Below are 27,010 nucleotides of genomic sequence, written 5' to 3' on the forward strand. Positions count from 1 at the left end.
CATGTATCCTTATATTTGATAAACAGTTTACTGTTCTGTGTTCTTGAGACTGTGACTACATGATTCCAGAATGATCAAAACCTAAAAAGTTCAAGGGATTTGAGACTGTCAAATAAAGAATACTTGGATATCATGTAGATGAAATAATCTGGTCAGATTTTTCAGTTTTTGTAGAGTTGACAAATGTAGATATTCTACGAAATAGTTTCTAGAATAAAATTGTGTATCCAAAATTATTTTCTTAATTATTTATTCAGCTCATTGAAGATATTAATATCTTAGTTGGGTACAGTAGTGCACACCTGTAACTCCAGTGACTCAAGAGGTTAAGGCAGGAGAATCACAAGTTTGAGGCCAGGCTCAGCAACTTAGTAAGACCCTGTCTCAAAAAAGAAAAGACAAGAAAAAAAAAGGAACTGGGGATGTAGTTCAGTGGTGAAGTGCTCCTGGGTTCAAGTCCGTGTGTTAAAACGCTATTAATATAAAAACACTGGTAATAGATAAAATGTTCTAGTTTCAGTTTATTTATTGTTAGAGATGATTATAGCTCCCCCCCTCCAATGGTGGGGATTGTAGGCAAGAACCTTAATACAGAGCTATATAGCCCCAGCACCTAGGTAATTGTAGTTTGAAGTGGATTTATCTTAAGATATTTTTTCTTAAAAAGAAAAGTTTCCAAAAAAGTATTTCTTTGAACAATATTTTGTCTGCAGGTGATTGGATGTGTCCAGTTAATAAAGGAGATGATAAGAAAAAAAAAGATACCAACAAAGACGAAGAAGAATGTAATGAGCCCAAAGGAGATCCAGAAATGGCACCAATATACTTGAAAAGGTTATTGCCAGTATTTGCACAAACATTTCAGCAAACTATGCTGCCTTCAATAAGGTAGTTATTCATACTATTTGTATTTGTTAAATTGTTTCAGCTATATGGTTTTATTTATCTCCCCTTTCCGGAAGTCTTAGAGATTTATTTTAACATTAAAAAGGTATAGTGAGAATAAAAATTTGATTAGATGTGGGGAAATCCTCTCCTTCTGATGATCTGTTTTAAGAGAAAATATTTTTAAAAAATCAAGAGAATTAGATCCTTAGTTTTTTTTTAGTTGTAGATGGACACAATACCTTTGTTTTGTTCATTTAGAATTTTTGATGTGATGCTCGGGATGGAACCCAGTGCCTCACACGTGATAGGCAAGTGCTGTCACTGAGCCAGGATCCCAACCCCTAGATCTGTAGATTCTTAACACAGTTTTAGTGACTCTCTGAATATTAACTCACTAGATAAATTTTGATTAATATAACAAGTACTTATTGAATTTTGGAGGCCTGTTGGTAGGATCAGTGTGAGATGGCCATTGGAGGAGTTACACAGACAAATGAGACCTGGATTACTGCAGGTCTTGCTTATTTTCCTTGGAGACCAGTGAGGAAATATGTAACAATAGAGAGTAGTTCATGATAGCTGAGACATAATCACTATCAGTGTTCTTTGGGAATATAAACCATTTAATAAGTAATTGGCCTTGGCAAATTGGAAAAGGTTTTATGCAGAGTTGAGATTTAAATTGTGGTTTAAAGGCTACTTACTCATTTTCTAGGGCAGACAGATTTGGAAGAATGGGTAGGGAATGATATGTACAAATACAGTGAGGTTTAGTTGATCTAGCAGCATTTCCTGGTGGCACTCCCTTTACAGTGTATCTGTAGCCTGCCATTTCTGATCACCTTTTGTTAATACTGTGGTCTAAGCTACTGTAGATTGTAACTTGACTACCATGGAAGCCTCTTAATGAGTCTCTTTCTTTCATGTAATTCTACAATCTGCACATACTAGGCTAAATCATATTTTAAATTATAATTAATACTATATCATTGTCCTCTTTGAATCCTCAATTGCTTCTTGTTGACAGTGAATAAAACTCACCTCCTTAACTCTCAGGATTGCAAGGTCTTCACAATTCTTAGCCAACTTCCTGACCTCATTCAGCCCTTTTTAACCTCAAGCCCATTATACTTAACTCTGTTAGCTTTCTTTCTGTTTTTGGACACTCCAACTACATCTCTACCTTAGGCTTTTGCCCTTAATTTCCATCTGCTTGAAACTTTCTGTCCCCAGATCTTCTGAATGGGTGGTTGGTTTTTACCATTCAGATATGACACTTAAATTTAAAAAAAAATTTTTAATTTTGTGGTGCGGGGGATCAAACAGGGCCTTATCCTTTCTGCACAACCTAGTATACCTTTTATATCAGTCATATTTTACTGTCTTCACAGAACTTACACTGTCTGAAAATTTGCTATTTTTTATTATTTGTTTTATTGTCTGTCTCCCCTCTGAAATAAGTACCATGAGAGCTGGCTTGTGTACTGCTCTATTTGTATAGAGGCTAGGAGATATAGAATAGAGCTTTATGTTTTGGATCTCATATATTTACTGAATGGTTTAATAAACGTTTTGTTACCAATTTTTAAAGTATTTTTATATTAATGGAGTACAGGACATGATTAGAAAGTACAGTGAATAATGTTGAAAAGGTAGATAGGAGCTTTTTATGACCTATGAAATCCTTTGAGGGGAGGGTGATGTGCGTACTTTACCCACAGTTAAAGGATTATTAAAGAACTATAAGGAAATTTGACATAGTTAGATTTTTGATTTATAAAGGTGACTTTGCCAATCTGACAGAGAGAAGGATTGGCATAGGGCGAGAATGAAAAAGACCTCTTAAGTGTTTGCTGCAATAGAAACTTCAGATAGTAGTAATGGGAATAGATTGAGTTGTTGGGAGATAGATTATTTAGGGACTGGTGATGAGTTAGATATGAAGAAAAAGAGGGAGTGAAGGGATAAATACCAGCTTTTTGATTGAGTGGGAATTTGATCTTAATCAGTTTAAATTTAGGATATTTGTAGTTTTGTAAGATTCAGGTCTCTCAGATATCAGTATTATGGCTAGTCTTCTTTAAATAAGAGAGAAGTAGCTGGCAGCAAAATAGTTTACTGTGAATATTTAAGAACCTGGTTTTTAATTCTTCCTGAAATAGATAAAGCTACAGAAGTGTAGGTGTTAGTTGTCCACTTTTTTGGTCTTTTTTAATACAAAAGACTTGAATCATCTTAAGAAATGAGTGAGTTTAATTTTAAACAAGACAGTTTGGGTTGAAATTTTTTGAGGACTGGTAAAAGAATCCTCAGATGTATTTGGAATAGAACTGCTTTGTGATAATGCCAGCAGAAAGTTATTAAGTATGCTGTGATATACAGAATTCTTTTATTAGGTGATTGTTTTCTATCATCCTTTTAAATATTTGGAGATTATCTGAACATAATTTTAACTTTAGCATATTTGATGCTAAATTCTCCCAGGTAAAAATTAGTGGCTGCGTTGAATTATGGCTAAAAAGACAGTGTGTCTTAGTTAAAAGTTCAGGTGGTGGAATGAGCTCAAACTGTCCAAATGCTACCTAGCATTGCCACTTCCTAGACAGGTGACCATGGGCAAAACTAAACTCCATCTTGGTTGTTTCATCTCTAAGATGAGGATAATTATACTTAATTCTCTTAAGGTATGAGAGAACATTAAAAATTAAATGTTACACGTTTTAGCACAGTGCCTAATATCTTAGATATATAAAAAATGATAGTTCATATTTTGGAATTATTTAACAGTATTAAAGGGAAATAGTTTACAATCTCAGGTTTTACCATTTTGGATTAAAATCTTGTTGAAGGGTAAACAACTTTGAATCAGATGTTAAAGGAATGTTGATGTACACTCACATTAGTTATTGTCTATCTATATTGGACTGTGCATGATGTCTGTTCAGGGAATAAAGGGCAGACAACAGAACAGTGATGGCTTGAAAACAGTGACTAGCAGTATCAGTTTTATAAAAACCCAATTTTTCCTTCTGTAGGATGGTAGACTAAGGAATTCTCTACTTAGTCTTAAAAGATAGGCTACGTTGAATTTTGAAGAGGTCTGGTAAGTAAGCATCCTAGGAGCTTGTGTTAATAACTGGACAAAAATTGAATCTAGATCCTTAGCATCCATTTATTTTTTAAATGAATTTGAGAAAAGTACATTTGGTTGGATAAAGGGGGAAATTGTTCTTGGATGAGAATACTAAATAATCTCAAGATATAAAATTCTTCCAAAATTAATTTATAGGTTATGCAGTTCTAAAGAAAATAGCTACAGAATTTGTTTTAGAACTTGACAGATCCCAAAGTTCTTCTGGAGGAATAAATAGGTGAGATTATTAAAGAAAAGTGTGGAAAGCTAGTGAAAACTTTTAATAATGAAATTTGTTGTAACTAGTAGAAGAGTGTTAATCAATAGAAGAATACTATCCCTCAAAAAGTCAGTTATAAACAGGAATTAAGTGTATTATAATGGAGGTTTCTCTGATCATTTAGGGGAAGGATGATTATTAAATGGTACCAGAATATCTTTGTAGTTTGATTTTAAAAATAAGCTTAGTTTTTTTTTTGTCTATTCTAAATCACAAATTCTAGAGCATTTAAAATAAAAATTTAAAAAGCCCTTAGGAAAACATAGTGTTCTCTAATTAGACCTTGATTGAAAAAATTACTTTTTTAAAAATATTATTTTTTATTCTAATTAAACATAACAGTAGAGTGCATTTTGATACATCATACATAAATGAAGCTTAACTTCTCATTTGTCTGGTTGCACGTGATGTAGAGTTACACAGGTCACATAATCATAATGCACATAGGGTAATAATGTCCAATTCATTCTACTATCATTTCTACCTCCATGTCCCCTACCCTCCCTTCACTCCCCTGGAAGAACGACTTGAAAGTTGTTTGCATTAGTCAAATCTGACATTTTGGGGCTGATTTTGTGGCTCAGTGGTAGAACATTTGCCTAGCATGTGTGTGAGGCATTGGGTTCGATCCCTACCACCACATAAAAATAAATAAATAAAGGTATTGTGTCCATCTACAACTAAAAGTATTTTTTTTTAATCTGTCATTTTGTTTTATTATATGTTTTTTCCTCTGTTTGTTTTTGTTTTGCAGTGCTAAAGATTGAACCCAGGGCCTTGCATGTGCTGGGCAAGGGCTTTACCACTGAGTTGTATTCTCTACCCTCCCCCGCAACCCCTTTTTTTGTTGTTGTTGCAGGGTCTTGCCTAGTTGCCCAGGTTGGCTTCAAACTGGTGATCCTCCTCTCTTAGCCTCCAGTTTAGCTGGGATTACAGGGTTATACCACCCTATCTAATGTGTTTTATTTTTTGAGAGGTGAGATTTTACTGTGTTGCCCAGGGTGGCTTTGGAACGCCTAAGCTCAAGGAGTCCTCCTGCCTCAGTATTCTCAGTAGCTGAAACTAGAGGCTCACATTGCCATGCTTGGCTAAATCTGTTATTTAAAATTTGTCATATATTAAAAAAACTTCCATATGGCAAAAACAAATATTTCTCATAGCACCAATATATAAACTCTTAATCCAAATAAATATACCAGCCTGGCCTGGGGTTGTGGCTCAGTGATAGAGCACTTGCCTGGCACACATGAGGCTCTGAGGTTTGATCCTTAGCACCACATAAAAATAAAGGTATTGTGTCCACCTACAACAACAACAACAACAACAACAACAACAAAACAATATGCCGGCAGATTGGTATTTATTAGCAAATATATCCAAGGGATTCTATCCTTATTATACAAAGAGTTTGTATATAACACATTCCTAACTCATAATAGCTCAGTATGTGATAGAGCAGGCAAATGACATTCTTTTTTTTTTTCTTTTAATTTATTTTTTTATGTGGCACTGCTGAAGATTGAACCCAGAGCCTTACATGTGCTAGGCAAGTGCTCTGCCACTGAGCTATAACCCTCGCCCCCAACAGACATTCTTATGCTGTTGTTAATTCAAATAAATCGTGATATAAAACTATTATAGAGAAATTCTAATTTTATAATGAAAAATAGCCATTAACAAAAACTGCAAGGTACTAATCCTGTTAGGACAATTTGTCCTCTGTCCACCTAACATTTTTATAATGTACTTGAATGTGTAATAAGGCACATTTATTAAAACAATTAAAATGCTGTGAATTCATCTATAAAGAGCTATGAAATATGTAGAGAACCCATGCTATAGAAATATAGCTGTGTTAGATGTTTTTCTAGGATGTTAATGGGAATTTTTACTTCTCTATTCTTCCATCCAGTCACCTCAAGTTTAATGATATCTGCAGCTTGCATCCTGAACATTGTTAGATACTCAAAAAAGATTGTTAAATGAATTGATTGACTCATAATAGAACAGTCTTTTCTTGGTCTGTTTTAATTTCAGTGAGTGTGAATGTACATATAATTTAAAAGAACAGGTTATTTGTTAACAAATTGAGGTTAGTTTGTGTGACTTTATTAAGTGTCTTTCATGTTCCAAGCAAGCAGTGGGTGAATAGAAGAGAAAAAAGATATGCCAGATTAACTGTGGGAATATTTTGGGGTATGGGATTATTAGTATCTATTTATATGAGAAATAGCTGTAGTGAACATGACAAAGGACAGAAATACTTTAATTCAGAGTTTGTTTTTCATGTAGACTACCAGGTGTTTGAAGTTGTTAGAGCTTTGTATTGGGTTATAGGAAATTTTATGTTATACCATTTAATTTTATAGTAATTGCAGTACTTTTTACTTGATCTTATCAAATTAACCTGGCATGTTAACAGTGACACTAGTTAAATGTAACATAGAATAGTAAGTTTATTATGAGCTCAATATATTAATAATAGGAAGTACAATTACCTCAGTAGTAAACGTAAACTATTGTGTTAGTATTGCATACTAATTTTTTTGTATTTATTGGGTACTTTGTTTTAGCAGCATACAGAGCTCAATGTTGACTGGGCGTAGTGGTACACACCTGTAATCTCAGTAATGCATGAGACTGAGGCAGGAGGATTGCAAGTGCAACACCACTTTGGGCAATTTAGTGAGAACCTGTCACAAAATAGAAAATAAAAAGGACTGGGGATGAAGTAGCACATCCCTGAATTCATTCCTCAGTACCACAAAAAACAAAACACCTTAGTGTTGGATACTTTAGTTTTCATTAATGCATAGTTGCACTTTGGTTTATTTTAGCTTCTTAACTTGGCTTCATAAAATTATTCTTTTTATTTTCAAGGAAAGCAAGTCTTGCTCTAATTCGAAAAATGATTCATTTTTGCTCTGAAGCACTATTAAAAGAAGTTTGTGATTCTGATGTTGGTCACAATTTGCCTACGATATTAGTGGAAATCACTGCAACTGTTCTTGATCAAGAGGTCAGTTTCTTACCTTTCTTGAAACTCTTATAGCTTTAATTCCCTTTAGATGGTAGTCAATAAAATAAAAGTTAATTTTAGCAAATCATTTTGTCTGTGCAAATTGCTATATTTGTTTAGGCAACTAAAGCTATTTTTATAATTTTCCCTTGATTTCCTTGCTTTCATGTATCCTTTTTTCCCCCCCACAGGATGATGATGATGGTCACTTGTTGGCTTTGCAGATCATAAGGGATCTAGTAGATAAAGGTGGTGATATATTTTTGGATCAGCTAGCCAGACTTGGTGTAATTAGCAAAGTGTCAACTTTGGCAGGTCCTTCCTCTGATGACGAGAATGAAGAGGAATCAAAACCAGAAAAAGTGAGTGATCTTAGTGGTAGCGGTATCAGGAATAGGGTTTGTTTTAAAGAAATGTATATTCAGTTTATGCTTTTTTGATAGAATAATTGTAATAAGAAATAGTATTATTTATTTATTTTTAATTGGTCATTTTTCTTTTACGTGAATAGAAAAATTCCTAACATAGTTAAGGAATATCAGAATACCTTATATCTACATTCACTACATTTTGCCCCATTTAGCATATTCACAGACACTTGAGTATATGTATACATTTTAAGAATATTATTTGAGGGTAAGCTGGATACATCATGTCCCTTTTTACACCTAAATACTTCACCAAAAATAGAACAGAAAAACCCCAGCACATTCTCTTATATATTTCTAGTACAATTATTACAGTTATCAAAAATCATAAAGTTAATACTTAAGGACTAGAGATATAGCTCAGTGGTAGAGTGTTTAACTAGTGTGTGTGATGCCCTAGCATTGTGAAAAAAAATTTTAGTATTTATATAAAACTGATACTTAATCCAGAATCAGCATTCAATTTTTGTCATCCTCCCTAATGTCTTTAACAGCAAAATTTTTTTTCCTCATTCAGAGTCCAGTCCAGGAAACACACATTACATTTGGTATAATGTTCCTGAGAACACATAACAGTTTATTCAGTCTTATATTTTTCTTTGATATCCTTTTTATTTTTTTTTATTGTAAACAAATGGGGTACAACTTGTTTCTCTGGTTGTACATGAAGTAGAGGCATACCATTTGTGTAATCATACATTTACATAGGGTAATGGTGTTTGATTCATTCTGTTATTTTTTTCCTCCCCCACCCACCCCTCCCACCACTCTTTTCCCTCCTTCTTCCATTCTCACCTCCCTCCCACCCCCCATTATGTGTCGTTATCCGCTTATCAGCGAGATCATTCGTCCTTTGTTTTTTTGAGATTGCCTTATCTCACTTACCATGATATTCTCCAGTTTCATCCATTTGCCTGCAAATGCCATATTATTCTTCTTTATGGCTGAGTAACAGTCCATTGTATATATACCACAGTTTCTTTATCCATTCATCAATTGAAGGGCATCTCGGTTGGTTCCACCATCTGGCTATTGTGAATTGAGCAGCTATGAACATTGATGTGGCTGTAAAGTCCTTTGGGTATAGGCCTAGGAGTGGGATAGCTGGGTCAAATGGTGGTTCCATTCCAAGCTTTCTGAGGAATCTCCATACTGCTTTCCAGAGTGGCTGCACTAATTTGCAACCCCACCAGCAATGTATGAGTGTACCTTTCCCCCACATCCTCATCAACACCTATTGTTGCTTGTATTCTTGATAATCGCCATTCTAATTGGGGTGAGATGGAATCTTAGGGTGGTTTTGATTTGCATTTCTCTTATTACTAGAGATGTTGAACATTTTTTCATATATCTGTTGATTGCTTGTAGATCTTCTGTGAAGTGTCTATTTCCTTAGCCCATTTGTTGATTGGGTTATTTGTATTCTTGGTGTAGAGTTTTTGAGTTCTTTATATATTCTGGAAATTAGTGCTCTATCTGAAGTATGAGTGGCAAAGATTTTCTCTCACTCTGTAGGCTCTCTCTTACATTGCTGATAGTTTCCTTTGCTGAGAGAAAGCTTTTTAGTTTGAATATATCCCAGTTATTGATTCTTGCTTTTATTTCTTGTGCTGTGGCAGTCATGTTAAGGAAGTCTGATTCTAAGCCAACACGATGAAGATTTGGACCTAGTTTTTCTTCTATAAGATGCAGGGTCTCTGGTCTGATTCCAAAGTCCTTGATCCATTTTGATTTGAGGTTTGTGCAGGGTGAGAGATAGGGGTTTAGTATCATTCTGCTGCATATGGATTTCCAGTTTTCCCAACACCATTTGTTGAACAGGCTGTCTTTTCCCCATTGTATGTTTTTGGCACCTTTGTCTAGTATGAGAAAACTATTTATTTGAGTTTGTTTCTATACCATTGATCTACCCATGTATTTTGGTGCCAATACCATGCCGTTTTTGTTACTGTTGCTTTGTAGTATAGTTGAAGTTCTGGTATTGTGATACCCCTGCTTCACTCTTCCTGCTAAGGATTGGTTTAGCTATTCTGAATTTCTTATTCTTCCAGAAGAATTTCATGATTGCTTGCTCTATTCCTTGGTGTTTTTGAAAAGGGAGGACAATTTAGATAAAGAGCTTCACTTTGCATTTGTGTTGTTTCTTTGTGATTAGATTTTATGTATTTTTAGTAGGAATATTAGAAAGGTGATGTTGTTCTTATTTAATGTACCTTCTCAGAAACACGTCTTTACTCTGTTGCTGATGATGTTAACTTGAATCCCTTGATTGACTTTGTCTGCCATGTTTCTCTACTGTAAAGTAATTCTGTCTCTCTCTCTCTCTCTCTCTCTCAAATATTTTTTAGTTGTCAATGGATCTTTATTTTATTTCTTTATATGTGTTGCTGAGGATTGAACCCAGTGCTCACACATGCTGGGCGAGCACACTTCCACTAGGCCACAACCCCAGCCAGCCCAGTAAAGTAATTCTTTTTCCTTCTGTAATTAATAAGCAGTTTGTAAGAAGATAATTTGAGGTCATGTAAATATGCTGTTTCTCATTAAGTTTTACACACTACTTTCAATATTCATTGATATTTTTGCCATAGACTGCAAATTTAAAATATACCTTATCCATCAGTTTTCAGCAAAATTATTCCTAACATTTAGTGAATGCTTACTCTATATTAGTGATAAAATGGTAGTAGTTTTGAGCATATAGTAGGGTATAGGTAGTAAATACAAAATTCTGAGGGATGTGAAAGAATGTGTGTATTTCTTAGATCTGGTTAATTATCAGAATTACTGTGGCATTTAAGAAAAAAAAATGTCCATTTTCATTCCTTGGGTTTTTTTGTTTTGTTTTTTTGGTGGTGGGGATTGAACCACTGAGACATACCGTCAACGCCTGACCTCACTTGGAATTATTCTCTGAAGAAATAGGCTATAGCAATCACAACCAAGATCCCAGCAGTCTTTTTTTTATAGAAATCAGCAGATTAAAACTTCTTATGTGAATGCAAAGGATCTACAGTGGCCAATGCAAACTTGGAAAGGAATAAAGTTGAAGCAAGATTTCAGTTCTTTTGTAAAACAGCCATCAAGAAGTATGGCAGTAAAAAAAAAAAAAAAAAAAAAAAAAGAAGTATGGAGTATGGCAGTAGTCTGTAGATAGATTAGTGACTTACATATACTTGGTCAATTGATATTTAGCAAAATCATTCAAACAATTCAATCAGGAAATGAAAATCTTTTTAAAAATGAACAAATGAATAATATATGCAAAACATTGAAACTCAACCCTTACCATATACACCATTTATAAGAATTAACAGCAGTGCATACTGAAATATATGAACTAAAATTGGAAAACTTCAGAGAAAAAAAGGAACTCTTCTACTCTTTATACCTTGGCCTTGGCAAAGGTTTCTTAAATGAATCTTTAAAAGGTTAAAGTTTCTTAAATGAATTTTTAAAAAGTTATAGTATAGGTAGGTGTGATGGTCACCCTTGTAATCCAAGCTGCTTGGTACACTGAAGCAAGATGATCACAAGTTATAAGGCCAGCCTGGGCAATTTAGTGACAGCTTATCTCAAAATAAAAGTAGAAGGGACTAGAGATGTGGCTCAGTGGCATAGTGTCCGTAGGTTTAATCTTCAGCCTTGGCAGCGGCGGGGAGAAATATTATGCTAGAAACACAAAAATGAGTGAGTTGTACTTTATCAAAATTTTGTTCTGTTAGATTCTGTTGTTCTAAAAATATTATTTGACCTTTTTTTGAGGGGAGGGAAATGATGGGGGTTGAACCCAAAGTCTTAATATGCTAACAAGCACTCTACCGCTGAGCTCCATCTATAGCCCTCGGTTCATCTTTATTTTTGATGAATAATTTCAGTGCCTACAGTACTTGTAGTTTATCATTTTCAGATACTTTAAAAATGTTTCATGCTGCCCTATTAGCATAGATTCTGGTAAGTTGTTTCCTTTTGATATATCTACTTCTGTGCCCATTTTTTACGACTTTTATCACTGATTTTGAACATTTTCACTTTGACGCACCTTTCTATGTCTGGAGTGTTTATGGGTTCACTTTTGCACCCTTTTGTATGTGTGTACTACTGTTAAGATGTTCTTGTAATTTTCTTCATGGGCTTATATAGCTTTTGTCAAATTTGGAATATATTTGGCTGTTAATACTTGAAATATTTGTTTCTTCTCTTTTGCCTGGGTCTCAAATTACACACACTTTAGACTACTTGTTATTGTTACATAGGTCACAGAAGCATTCTTTTTTTTTGTTTTTTTAATTCCTGCCCTAGTCTTTTTTTGTTTTGCTTCATGCCCGATTGATTCTGCAGATCTTTTTTTTTTTTTTTTTTTTTTTTTTTTTTTTTTTTCCCCTGCACTGATCACATCTAGGGATATTTTCATTTTATGTATTATATTTTTTATCTTTTTCTTCTGGTTTTCCCTTATGTTGATGTTTCCCTTTAAATTCTTGACAATATTTTTATTTGTTTTAGCATCCTTGTTTGATAGTTCTGTCAGCTCTTACTCTGGGTTTCCTTTCTGCTAATTACAAGCCATATTTTCATGCTTCTTTGTTCAGTATTTTTTGATTGAATATTGAACATTCTGACTGTAAATTGTTGAGTGTTGAGTTTTGTGGGTTTTTTCTTGAAGAATGTTGAGGGTAAACTGTTAGTCTTGGAGAAAATTAAGTTTCTCTCAGGACTATTTTTTAAAGATTTACTAGAGTAGCTCTAGAATAGCTTTTACTATAGAGAATTTAAATGATTCCTAATATGTGATTCCTCTGAGATCTCCACCAACTGTCTTGGATGTTCTGTGAGGGTCTTCTGCCCTGGCTGTTTATAACACCCACAATGTCTGGTCACTTTGTATAATCTTTGAATCTTGTTCAGTTTACAACATTCTAGTTGTTCTTTGCTCAGTCATTAGAGTATGACCCTATACCTCAGTGGTCTAGTACTCTGGAAACCATGTTGCAGATTTCTGCAGGTCTTTTTTTGCTTACTTCCCTAATCCTGAACTCATTCTTAAAATAATCTGGTTGTCTCTAAGGCTTTAACCTCTGATCCTCAATTTATACTGTTGGACTTGTTGTCCCCCAGCCCCTGTCACTTTCTGTGACCCCAGCCAGGAAATTGTTTCTGGGTTTATTGTTTTCATTTTCTTGGGGCATCACAGTTCTGTGTTGTCTGTTGTTCCATATTGGAAAATACTTATTTTCATATGTCTTATCAAGTTTATAGTAGATTTTAATGGATGTGAAAGCCTTGGTCCTTGTTAATCTATCCTGCCCTGGAGTAGAAATTCTTAGGTTTAGACAAATTCATAATCCCTATTTTTGTGGACATTCTTAATCTTTAAATGCCAATAAAAACTTTTAGGATCCTAGGCTAGGTCACAAAATGTTTGCAGGTTGATTTTTTTTTTTTTTTTTTTTCTTTTTTCTTTTTATTTTTTGGGTGCTAGGGATCGAACCCAGGGCCTTGTGCTTGCAAAGCAAGCACTCTACCAACTGAGCTATCTTCCCAGCCTCTTCATTTTTTAAAAAAACATGCTCTAAATAAAATATCTGTATGATCATAGAAATGATACAGTGTATTTGATTTAGTTGACCAAGGATGGGATCTTTGAATTTATTTTTGGTTTTGATTAGCACATAATAATTTTACACATTTGAGAGCCACATTGTGATAATTTGATTTGTGTATACAGGGTATAATGATCAATTTGGGGTAATTAGCATTTCTATCTTCTTAAACATTTATTATTTCTTTGTGTTTGGGAACCTTCAACTTCCTTTTTTTTTTTTTAGTTTTTTAAATTTTTGTAGACTATCATTACCCTGCTGGGATGTAAAACATTAGAACTTGTTGCTCCTAGCTAACTATATTTTGGTACCCATTATCCAACCTCCTTCTATTCCAACTCTCCCTTCTCCTTTATGGCTTCTAGTGACCACTGTTTTACACTATTCCAAGAGAGAATATGTATTTTAGCTTCTACATATAAGTGAGATTATGCAGTACTTGTCTTTTTTGTCTGTCTTATTTCACTTAATATAATGACCTTCAGTTTCATGCACATTGCCACAGATGACAGGATTTCATTCTTTTTTAATGACCAAATATATGTATATATGTCATTTACTTTAAGACATTTATTTTGTTTTTTCTTTTTTGCGGTGCTTGGAATCAAACCTTGGGCCTTGCATTAGGCATGTACTCTACCATTGAGATATACCCCAAGCAGAGAATTAATATATGGATGTATATATGCATGCATATATGTATATGTGTTGTATTGGAAATTGAACTCTTGTGCATGCTAGGCAAATACTCTACTACTGAGCTAACATGCCTACTCCCTTGGAATTTATTTTTTAAAGTTTCTCTGGTGATTCTGAGTCACGATTCAAGTATCATTGGTCCCATGCAAGTCTCCATTTGTTACAATTCATCAGACCCAAGAGATGTAGTGAATTTACCAAGATATTAGAGTATTCATTAGATGTATATAGAACTCTCATCCATTGGTCTTTATCATTACACTTGAACATGATATAATTTAGGTCACTTTTCATATGATTTTCGTAGCACTTTTAAGACAATTTTAAGATTCAGTTATAGGTAATTAGGTGATCATAATACATAATACATATTAAACCATAAGCATCTGAACATTGTGTTTAGTATGTTTATTTTCTAAATTTGATTCATAGTTAGGTTTTTAAGACACTTAATATTTGAAATAAAATGATTTTGTACATTTCACTGAATAATTCTACATATTTAGGAAGATGAACCACAAGAAGATGCTAAAGAATTACAGCAAGGTAAACCATATCATTGGAGAGACTGGTCAATCATCAGGGGAAGGGACTGCTTATATATTTGGAGTGATGCAGCAGCCTTGGAATTGTCTAATGGCAGTAATGGATGGTTCAGATTTATCTTGGATGGAAAACTTGCCACCATGTATTCAAGTGGTAGTCCTGAAGGTGGATCGGATAGTTCAGGTAATATTTTGTTTCGGTTAAAACACTTTTTTAGCTTCTCCAATTTGTTTTTCTGTTCATATTTTTGCTACCATTATCACAAAAGTAAGCACATTCTTGATGATTATGTGGTCAATTTCTTTAATAATAGGAGAAAAATTATACAAGAAAGCATTTCATAAATACCTTTTTGTTTTGTTTTGTTTTGCTTTTGCAGTATTGGGAATTGAACCCAGGGCCTTGCACATGCTGGGCAAGAGCTCTACCACTGAGCTTTATCCCCAGCCCTCATAATATCTTTTGATTGTATGAGACATGAATAGCACTATAGCCATTTGTAATCTTTCAATCTTTAGATAAACCTGTCTTTTGTCATGTAGTGGTAAATGGCATGGATTTATTGCTTTTTCAATTTATAGCTTTTCTCAGAAGTTTCACTTTTTAAAAAAATTATGCCTGTAGGATTGTTTTTATGCCTATCCTAAGTAGATCAAAACAGTGAGAGGATGCCAGAGAACAAAACTCTGTACTAATCTTTATGTTATAAAATTGACAATCCAATAGGTAGTTTCTGTTTATTTTTAAACATGGAATATTTGAAAGGAATGAGGTTTTAAAACACAAGTATTTTGTCTTCATAGAAAGCAGAAGTGAATTCTTAGAGAAGTTACAAAGAGCTCGAGGCCAAGTAAAGCCATCTACTTCAAGTCAACCTATACTGTCAGCACCAGGACCCACTAAACTTACTGTAGGGAATTGGTCTTTAACATGCTTGAAAGAAGGAGAAATTGCTATTCATAACTCAGATGGTCAGCAAGCTACAATATTGAAAGAAGATTTACCTGGTTTTGTATTTGAATCTAACAGGGGAACCAAGCATTCATTTACTGCAGAAACTTCTCTGGGTAAGTATGTAGCTAAGTTTAGCAGGTAAGAATAAATGAACATGTAACGTTGCAATAAAGTATGTTCTGTGAATTGTTCTTTTGTTGTCCCACTCCTAAGGTTCAGAATTTGTGACTGGCTGGACTGGCAAAAGAGGCAGAAAACTGAAATCCAAGTTAGAAAAAACAAAGCAAAAGGTATACTTGTGAAATGTGCTTCTTTTCTATGTTTGATATTGAGTTGAAAAATTTTTAGTCATAGCTTATAAGCATTGAAAAACTTGAGGCAGCTGGGCGTGGTGCCACAGGTTGAGGCAGGAGAATTGTGAGTTCAGAGTCAGCCTCAGCAATTTATCGAGGCCTTAAGTGACTCAGTGAGACCTGTCTCTAATAAAATATAAAAAAGGACTGGGGATTTGACTCAGTGATTTTAAGTGCCCCTGGGTTCAATCCCTGGTACCAAAAAACGAAAACAAAACTTAAGCCAAGTAACATAATCTTTCCAAATATAACATTTTTAGTTTCTATTTTTCTTTGTTCATTATTTTTATAATGTACTTTTTATACCTAAACACCAACATGAAACTGAATCAAAGCCAGGAATTAATGAGAAAAGAATTAAGTTTAAATTGTTTACTATTTCTGACTTAATATCACAACTTCTTTTTTTGATAGTACAGAGGATCAACACAAGGCTTTTTTTTTAAATTACATCCATTTTAATGACATTATGACAAAATGTTCTTACTACCCCAAAGTGATTTGTAGATTATAGGCAAAAATAGAGAAAAAAAAATAAAGAAAAAGAAACAGATAAGGAATCTTAAAAGACCTCAAATGGCCAACTGAATGTTTTTTATTTTTATTTAAATTTTTTTAAAAATTTGTTCATTTTAGTTCTACGTGACAGTAGAATGTATTTTGATATATCATACATACCTGGAGTATAACTTCCATTTTTGTGGTTGTATGTGATGTGGAGATACGCTGGTCATGTATTCATTTATGAACATAGGAGTGTTATGTCTGGTTCATTCTGTCTTTCCCATTCCCGTACCCATTCCCTTCCCCCAATCCAATCCTGTGAACCTCTACTCTTCCCCACCACCTCACCTGTTGTCAATCAGCATCCACCGCGTATCAGAGAGAACATTTAGCCTTTGGTTTCTTTGGGATTGGCTTATTTCACTTAGCATGATAGTCTCCAGTTCCATCCATTTACTAGCAAAAGCCATAATTTCATTTTTCTTTATTGCATTGAAACATAAGGTTTTTTGTATGCTAGGCAAGTGCTCTACCACTAAACTACATACCCAACCCAGCTTTGTCACAAACCTTTAAACTCATATTATTAATGATGATAATATTTTCAGTGACACAGTAGGATTCAAAATGATCATTATAGTTTATAATCCAGATTTTGTACTTCTTGATAATGCAACTTAACTGCTTGACTCCAGATTCAGATCATTTTGGTGCTCAGTTTAATGGCTATCTTAGATGAAATCACAATATCAAAAAGATATAGGGTTGAGGGTGTAAGTTCAGTAGAGTGCTTGCCTTGCCATGTGCAAGGCCCTCATCCTAATACTAGGAGGGAAGCAAGATATAGGGAATACTCTCCATGTGCATTATTGAGTTCAAAATCAATATTTTTCAATTCTATTCAGCAGGTATGCATTGTTCTTTTAAAATGTGGCCAGTATAGTTCCATCTTTATTATTTCAATTGCTCTTGCATTTTTTATTTTTTAAAAATAATTATAATTGGGGCTGGGGATATAGCTCAGTTTGTAGAGTGCTTGCTTTGCGAGCACAAGGCCCTGGGTTCAAATCCTCAGCACCACCAAAAAAAATAAAAATAAAAATAATAATTATAATTAAGGGCTGGGGTTGTGACTCAGTGGTAGAGTGCTTGCCTAGCACATGTGATGCACTGGGTTTGATCCTCAGCACCACATAAAAATAAATCAATAAAAAGTATTATGTCCAAATACAACTGAAAATGTATTTTAAAAATATATATGTGATTAAAATAATCCATAGGTTCAACATTTTCTAGTTAAAAATGTTTATTTTACCTTTTAATGGTAATATAAAATAGTTTTTAGAAATATATATGCAAAGAATGCTTATAAGTGGTCTCATTAGAGAGTACTTGTTCTTAATGCATGATTTGGAGCAGTTTTATGTAGAGAGCCAGGGAAGGTGCTCAAACCTTCAGTTCCTTTTGTGAATGTATTGGGTCATCCTGAAGCTATTTCCTGATGCTAGACTGTAAAGAACAGCTTCAGTTTTGTTTTTTTCTTTATATGTTGCCCCTTGTAGTTATGTAATTGTTGGATTGCTCCTGTGATTTTTTTTTTTTTTTAACTTAAGGCCAGAGATTATTTATAATTTAGAATATGTTGAAGACACTTGAGAAAGAAATTTAATACTATTTAAGATAGTATTAGATGCTAAAAGGAATTTGAGCTAAATACAGTTTTTATTATTCACAGCAACTTTATCAAGTGGTGCATACATAACCTTGTTTTACATTTGTGTATGTTTACAGACACCTTATTTAATGTGTGTGGTTGATTTGTTAACAAATGGAATTGGCCAACAGCATCGTCATAGCAGAATGATTTTTTTTGGCAGCACAGTTTTTATTCTGTAAGATTTATCATAGTTTGTTTAGCACCTAGGTAGTACTCCTGCACTATGTTTTTTCTGGGGGGTTGGGGAGTACTGGGGATTGACCTCAGGGGCACTCAGCCACATCCCCAGTCCTATTTTGTATTTTATTTAGAGACAGGGTCTCACTGAGTTGCTTAGGGTCTCACTAAGTTGCTGAGGCTGGCTTTGAACTCATGATCCTCCTTTCTTAGCCTCCTGGGCCTCTAGGATTACAGGTGTATGCCACTGTGCCTGGCTCTGCACTGTTTGGAGGGGGCATATAAAACAGTGAAATTACAAAGAAAAACCATAAAACCAAAAACACAAAAATTTGAAAAAGATGACACTGGATAGACTGAAAAGGATATTTGTAGTATAAGAGCTGAAATAAGTATGTCACCTTGTTTGAACTGCAGGGAGCATGCATATTGGGCAGCTCAGATTTTTTTGCTGAATAGTGCATGTCTACAAATGACCATGAAAGATTAAAAATTTTGATTTTGAGACTATACATTTATTGAATAGTCAAATTTGTAAATATGAATCCTTGAACAGTGATAAAGCTATAAAACTGACAACCACTCACTTATGTCAGGAGTTTCTGGGAATACCTAGTATAGATTATCTCTTATTTGAAGTGCTTGAAACCAGAAGTGTTTCAGATTTTGGATTTTTTGGAATTTGGAACGTTTGCATATCCATTAAATATCTTGAGGATGATACACAAAATTTGTACCTCCCCAACACTACCTACAAAACCCCTAAAATCCAGTTTATTTCATATATACCTTATTTCATATATACGTATAGCCTGAAGGTAATTTTTTAATGATATTTTTAAATAATTCTACGTGTGAAATAAAGTTTTATGGTGTGGCATCATATTGGTGCTCAAAATTTCAGGTTTTGAAATTTAGGAATAGTGATGCTTAACCTCTCTGTTGAATTGACAAAATCTAGATTTAACTCGGAACTGAAATTTTGTAATACAAAAGAAAAACAAAAGAGATTATCTGAATCCTGTAATTTTGTTTCCTTAAAAAATATACATACATACACATCTATGTATATGTATAGGATTATTGATTTTTTTGTGTGTGCTAGTGATCAAACCTAGGACCTTTTATGTGCTAGGCAAGCACACTATCACTGAGCCATATCCTCAGCCCTTGCACTTTCTTGACCAGTTGGTTAGCTATTCTTTTGTATATAAAAGCACTAAGTTTCAAAATACATCATTTTAATTGTTAGTTTTAACCTCAGGTTACTTATTAATGCTCTTTTATAAAGGAATAGTTTCTTTGAACTTGTCCACTGACCAGGAGTTGCTGTCTATAAATTATGAAGGACATACAGAATGAAAAGATATTATTATGTACTTTAGAAAGAGGTTTTTTGTTTTTTTTTCTGTTGCATTAGAGGTGTGTTGAGTTCATTTGTGATTAAAATATCACATAAACCATAAGTTTACATTATTTGAGCATATATTTGTAAATAGTGTCATTTATTAAGTTTTGTCAGATTTAATTCTATGACATAAATGGATTGTTCTCTCAAATAACTTAATTTTGACTCAAATGACAGATGATTAGTGCCAAAATTGACAGTAACATCATTCTTTCTCATGATGAAATATATGAATTTATGAGTGTAAGTATATATCATGTGTGAATTATTTTTAAAAACTAAGGTATGTACCATAATATTGAAAGGGTCAATTTTGGTTGATGGAACTTAATTTTCCTTTTTTAGGGCTTATTTGTGCTTTTCTTAAGTTACTGGGGTTTGAACCCAGGGATGCTTAACCACTGAGCCACATTCCCAGTCCCTTTTTTTTTTTTTTTTTTTTTGAGACAAGATCTTGTTAAGTTGCTTAGGGCCTCGCTATGTTACTGAGGCTGGCTTTGAACTTGTGATCCTCTTGTCTCAGCCTCCTGAGTTTTTGGAATTACAGGTGTGTGCCACCATGCCTGGCCTTACTTGTATTTTCTAATTGGTTCACCATAAACAAGTTACTTTTATTTAAATAAAAGAGCAAAGTTAATTTTTTTTACAAATTATGTAAATTTATTTTCATAAGTACTCATTTGGCTTGTAATAGAAAGTTTAAATAACTGAAATGTAAAAATATGCATTATTTTAGTTAACATTTAAAATCTACCACTGAAGTTTCTTTTTAACCCTTGGAACCTTTGACATATATGAATGGAAGTCAGTTTGGCACAAAAACCTTATTTCTAGCTAGGCATATTAGTGCATGCCTGTAATCCTAGTGGTTTGGGAGGCCAAGACTGAAGAATCACAAGTTTGAGTTCAGCTTCAGCAATTTAGTGAGTTCAGCAATTTAGTGAGGCCATTAAACAGCTTAGTGAGACTCCGTCTCAAAATGAGAAGGGCTGGGGATGTAGCTCAGTGGTAAAGTGTCCCTGGGTTCAAACCCAATTTACCACCACCACCCCCACCACCCAGAAAAAAAAAAAAAGGAAAGAAAGGAAGGAAACCTTTCTTTTCTTTCTTTTTTTTTTTTTCTTTTAATTGTTTTGTGTTTTGTTGTGCTGTTGATCAAACCTAGGGCCTTGCTAATGTTAGGGAAGCACTCTAACTCTTTAGTACACCCCAGCTTCCAAATTTTCTCTCTCAAAGTTTTATACATACATGTAAAAAGAAAGAGTTGCAAAATTGATAACTGCAGTAAAAATTTACATTTGCTTTATTTTGGTAGGTACGAACTATGGCCCGAGATTTATATGATGACCACTTTAAAGCTGTTGAAAGCATGCCTCGTGGAGTAGTGGTAACACTCAGAAACATAGCAACTCAGTTAGAATCATCTTGGGAGCTTCATACAAACAGACAAGTATGTCATCATCTTGATTTTGTGATACACAGTGAATTTCTTCTTGCTGATATCCTTCATGTTGGGTGTTGAGCAAGGGTCAGTAAATTATGATCCTGTAGGTAAACTTGGCCTGCCACCTGATTTTTTTCGTGTTTGTGAATTAAGGATGATTTTATTAAATTATTGAAGAATCAAAAGAAGAAAAATATTTCATGACTTGTGGAAATCAATCATTGTCCACAAAGTTTATTGCACATAGCAATGTCTGTGACTGCTTTGGTGTTACAACATCATGTTGAATAGTTTGTTTACAGTGTGCCCTTTACAAAAAAGTTTGCTGATCTGTGATAGCAATAATTTGTTTTAATAATTGAACTTTTAATCTTGTTTAATATCTAATTTATTTTCATGATAATTGGTGTTCTTGTAAATTCTTGTTATTGTTATTAGTTTTTATATGTAGGGTGGGTCGTGTTGGGGATGAACCCAGGGCCTTAAACATGCTAGGCAAGGGCTCTGGCACGACCTGTATAATACCCCAACCCTGTTAAGTTATTTTTCAATTTTTTATTTTTAGGGGGGGTTCTTCACTAAATTTTGTTTTTCTTTTAGTGTATCGAAGGTGAGAACACTTGGCGAGATTTAATGAAGACAGCTTTAGAAAACCTAATTGTACTGTTGAAGGATGAAAACACAATTTCACCATATGAAATGTGCAGTAGTGGTTTAGTACAAGCACTTCTTACTGTTTTAAACATGTAAGTTATTTAGTGAACCAGAGTATATAGTATAGTTTTTATAGTCTTAAAATTTTTTTGTAGCTATACTTCTGATAGTGTTTTTTCAATTCGTATTTAAAAACTGAGTTTTAAATTTCTGATTTCTTTGATCTTTTGTGTCATTACTTTAAGCCAATTGAATCAGATAATTGAGTCAATTTTGATTTCTAAGTTCTCCAGTTAGTTTGTTCAGAATTTGTTGAAATAACCATTTGAGTCTAAGATATAACATTAATTGCTGCTCTGATTTCCTCACAGATTATGTAAAATAAAATAAGGCTTAGGTACCTAAATTATGTGCATGAAGTTAATTTATGAACAATAAAAGTTTAGAAAGTTATGTGAATATTTGACAAGTATTTGGTAATAACCTTATATAACTACTTAGTTTTCCTTAAACATTTCTTTATTGTGGTAATTTTTCTTCTTTATTTTAATGAAAGAAAAGAATGAAACTTCCTATTTCAGTTCTACTGGTCATTTTAATTTCTTGGCTTATTTGTATGTGATGATACACTTTAAACAGTTTCATTGTTACTTCAGTGAGTCTCACAGTCCCTTCATAAACTTTTCCATTTGCTCTTTGTTCCTATTTATTAAACTTACAGTGATATACAATATTATATAATTTAGTAATATCTATGAAATGGTGCTGATATGTTTTCTTCTAATACTCATTAAATACTACTGTAAAAATGGAAAATGTTGATTCATGTGAACTTTGATAATACTTTGCATACCTTGGGGAACATTGATTTAGCAGTGAAATTGATGACTACCTTATAACATTGAAAAAAATCTCTTATCCATGGCTATTAACTGCAGTGGAAAGAATTTTTATTGAAAGATTAAATGATTGATTTCACTCATTGTATTGATGATTTTTAGCGGAGTAATTCTTGAGTTTTTTGATAAATATTAGTAAGATTTTTAAAAATTTTTTTGTTTTTTCTCCTTTGCTTTTCTTAGAGCATGGATTTGGATATGAAACAGATTGTAGTCAACTGGTAGAAAGAATAAATGTTTTCAAAACAGCCTTTAGTGAAAATGAAGATGACGAAAGGTAAAAACCTATGAGCTGGGGGGTTAAATCTTGATCTAGATAATGTGCTTAGCACGAGGAGGTCCTGGGTTTGATCCCTGGCATTGAAAACAAATTAAACCCAGATTTCTTTTTGCTGTTTATAATATTTGCACAATTGGTGTATTTCATTAAAATTAGTCTGATACAGTGTTTATGTACACAAAAGCAACTCTTACTCAATAAAAACATAGCTTATATATGTATAAGATAAACTCTTAAAATATTTTTTTAATCTAATAGAATAAAAGAAAGCTTATTTAGGGGCTGTAAGTGTAACTCAGTAGTAGGGAACTTTGCCTAACATGTACTAGGCCCTGGGTTTAAGTTCCAGTTAAATCCTGCTTGCCTCCCCAAAAGGAAATTTATTTAAATTACATATCTGTTATGAATACAAATGATTACTTAGTTTGAAGTACATGCCTGTTTAAGATAGAGTTGAAATTTGAACTCTGGCTAAATATTTGATGATACTAAGAATTTTTTTTTTAGGTATTTCTGGATGAAATGATGTGATCTCCGTCATTTCTTCAAAATATTTGGGAAGGAGAGAACTGGTTGGGGGTGTAGATATAAAAAGTTTGGCAGCGGTTAGGTATTTAGTTTAGTGGGTTGCTTCACACAGGCCAGGTGATGGGTTTGGTCCTCAGACCTGGTGGGGAAAAAATAGATTTGCTGTTAGTAGCAAATGACTGAAACTGGATCATGGGTTCATGAGGGTACATTATACTATTTTGCCTACTTTTGAATGTGATTGAATTTATTTTTAATAGCACTTAGAGTTCAACTAGTTTAACTTGACTTCGAAAATGTTTTAATGAGTACATATTTTAAACTTCATGAATGATTTGTTGAAATACTAATGTTAAATCTTTTAGCTCTGTGTAACTTTCTTTTAAAACTTTATTATTTATTTGTTGTGATGGACCTTTATTTTATTATTTATATGTGGTGCTGAAAATTGAACCCAGTGCCTCACACATGCTTAGGCAAGCGCTCTGCCACTGTGCTAAACCCCAGCCCAGATACTGTAGTTTCTGCATGAACATTTTCATGTCTTGCACCAAGCTCTTAACAATTATTTTTCTCTTCATAGTCGACCAGCAGTTGCATTAATTCGAAAGTTAATAAGCTGTATTAGAATCAATTGAACGTTCTACCTCTCCATTTGTACGATACACAGGATCCACATATAACCTCCAGGTAAACATGAAATGTAGTTGCTAGTAGTGCTAATATAGCTGAATGTATTTGGGAACAGCACCATGCTTTCTTTTTTTTTTAAATTCTTTTTATATTGGTTAAAATAAGAGCAATTCTGCTTTCATCTTTAAGATTTTAGTTTAAATGGCATTTGATTAATCTTTTAATGACTCAATATATTGGCACTTCAAATTCGATTGAATTACTTTGGAATTTAATATTATAAGTAATAAATTTGACCAATTATAAATAGAGATAGGTAGTTTATCAGTGGAAAAAGCAGATTTTAAAAGTTCTTATTGGGCTGGGGAGATAGCTCAGTTGGTAAAGTGCTCGCCTCGCAAGCACTAAGGCTCTGAGTTCAATTCCTAGCACCGCAAAAAAAAAAAAAAAAAAAAAGTTCTTATCATTCTAGAATTATGTGTTGCATCCTATCTTATTCCATTTGAGCTGTATAACAGAAATACCTTAGAGTGGGTAATTTACAAACAACAGAAATTTAGAAAAAAAAAAAAAAAGAAAAATTTAGTGCTCACAGTTCTGGATGCTGGAAAGTCGAAGGTTAAGGCGCTATAGTATTTAGTGTCTGGTGAAGGCCTATTCCTAGGTAAGTCTTCATGTGCAAGAAGGGACGAACAAGTTCCCATGGCCTTCTTTTATATTTTATTTTATTCACATCCATCCATTCATTTATTTATTAGGGTATCGGGGATTGAACTCAGGGGCACTTGAACACTGAGCCACATCCCCAGCCCTTTTTTGTATTTATTTAGAGACAGGGTCTCACTGAGTTGCTTAGTGCCTTGCTTTTGCTGATGCTGGCATTTAACTCACACTCCTCCTGCCTGAGCTTCCCACATTGCTGGGATTACAGGTGTGCACCACTGGGCCCAGCTGTTCATTTGTGGTAATGGGAATTGAGTCCAGGGGTGCTCCACTGTTAACTTGTAACTCAGTTCTTTTTATTTATAAGACATGTCTCACTAAATTGCCCAGGTTGGCCATGTGTTTTGTTTTGTTTTGTTTTTAAGTTGTAGATGGACACAGAGTCTTTATTTTATTTATTTATGTGGTGCTGAGGATTGAACCCAGTGCCCCACGCATGTGAGGCAAGTGTTCTACCACTGAGCCACAACCCAGCCCCAGGGCCATGAACTTTTGATAATCCTGCCTCAGCCTCCCCAATTGCTGGGAGTACAGGTGTATGCCAGCACATCTAGCTGGGGGTCCATTTTATTAAGACTACTAATTAATTTCTTAGGGCTCCACCCTCATGACTTAATCACCTTCCATAGGACCTACCTCCTAATACCACTGTGCTGGGTATTAAATATAGCTATTAATAAGTGACTAAGGATTTATATATGCCAAAGCAGTGTCTACCCAAAGCAACAGAACTTGCCTATACTAAAGCCAGTGAACTGCCAACACTAAAAAACTTATCCTGCAAATTACAGTGCATTTGTTGTACCTGACTGTAGTATTTAAAAAGACATAGAGGGCTACTTTGTGTTTTGTTTAGACAGAGTAATAGGAACAAGAAGACTGTTTGATCCATCCTTCTTAGGTTTTATCTTTGGTAAATGAATGAATTGATGAATAGTTTCAAAGACTGGAAATTTACCCACTATTATAGTCATAAAAACATGAACATCTTGTATTATGTACTTTTCATTTCAGGATATTATGCATGGTCCAAAGGCAGGAAGGCCAGGAATGTGCCCTCTGGTAATTTTGCAGTCTAAAATACTACCAGAATGCACATGTAAATATTTAATAATGTTTATAGGAATTAATTAAGATTGTACAGAAACACGAGTACCTAATATTGCTAGTTATATTCTGTGTATTGGATTAAAATCTGTCTTGCAGCTTAAAAAGTTTATTAGCCTTAGATAATATAGTATATTCTGTCTTTAAAGGAATAAGCTAATGAGCTAATTTTCAGAAACTTCTCTGGAAAATTATGTTAGAAATTTAATACTTCTATTAAAGTGTTTTCTTTCTTTCTTTCTTTCTTTTTTTTTTTTTTTTTTGATACTGGGGATTGAACTCAGGCACTCAACCACTGAGCTATATCCCCAGCCCTATTTTGTATTTTATTTAGAGACAGGGTCTCACTGAGTTACTTAGGGCCTCACTGTTGCTGAGGCTGGCTTTGAAATTGCAGTCCTCTTGCCTCAGCCTCCTGAGCCACTGGATCACAGGCGAGCCACTAGGATCACAGGCGTGCACCACCATCCCTGGCTTATTAAAGTGTTTTATAATTTTGTTTGAGCTATGTATATTTGAAGTTATTTAGGAATTCTCACAAGTTTACTTTGTATTTTTCTCAATAGCAGTATCATTATTCAGTGATCTTTATTTATCAGTCTTTTTATTATGTTTAGACTTTATAAATCTCAGTTGCTGTGATCATGTAGCTTGGGTTACTTTTGCATTCCTAATGAAAAAAGGTATTTTCTGAAGAATTTTGATCATTTATTTCTGTGTAGATACTTACAAGAAGATTACGATTTCGGTTGGAACGTGCACCTGGTGAAACTTCATTGATAGATCGAACTGGCAGAATGTTGAAGATGGAACCTTTGGCTACAGTTGAATCTCTAGAACAGTATCTCCTGAAAATGGTGAGCTTTTGTTCTTCAAGGACATGGAAAAATAAGCATTCTCTGCTTTGGTTTAGCTTTTCAGAACAGTAGTTAGGGATGTGTGTATTAAATTACATAATATTATAGTTTGACCCCAAAATTTCATCTTTTAGAAATCAGTTTTAAGAAAATAATCTTTTGAGCTGGTCATAATG

At 33.9% G+C, this 27,010-nt stretch overlaps 1 protein-coding gene across 1 annotated transcript in view; it reads left to right on the plus strand.

The window, feature by feature from the left end:
• The window catches only part of HECTD1 (HECT domain E3 ubiquitin protein ligase 1), a 90,158-nt gene that overhangs the window by 32,908 nt on the left and 30,240 nt on the right, over positions 1 to 27,010 (plus strand). Inside the window, 16 exon segments of the mRNA XM_079127242.1 lie at positions 714 to 888; positions 7,182 to 7,320; positions 7,512 to 7,682; positions 14,557 to 14,779; positions 15,400 to 15,663; positions 15,764 to 15,840; positions 21,025 to 21,159; positions 21,754 to 21,895; positions 21,898 to 21,899; positions 22,890 to 22,908; positions 22,911 to 22,983; positions 24,098 to 24,131; positions 24,133 to 24,156; positions 24,158 to 24,179; positions 24,182 to 24,204; positions 26,700 to 26,834. Coding sequence (XP_078983368.1) covers positions 714 to 888; positions 7,182 to 7,320; positions 7,512 to 7,682; positions 14,557 to 14,779; positions 15,400 to 15,663; positions 15,764 to 15,840; positions 21,025 to 21,159; positions 21,754 to 21,895; positions 21,898 to 21,899; positions 22,890 to 22,908; positions 22,911 to 22,983; positions 24,098 to 24,131; positions 24,133 to 24,156; positions 24,158 to 24,179; positions 24,182 to 24,204; positions 26,700 to 26,834 — 1,658 coding nt within the window.

This window comes from Sciurus vulgaris, assembly GCF_902686455.1.
Source record: "Sciurus vulgaris genome assembly, chromosome: 2".
Taxonomy (NCBI): Eukaryota; Metazoa; Chordata; class Mammalia; order Rodentia; family Sciuridae; genus Sciurus; species Sciurus vulgaris.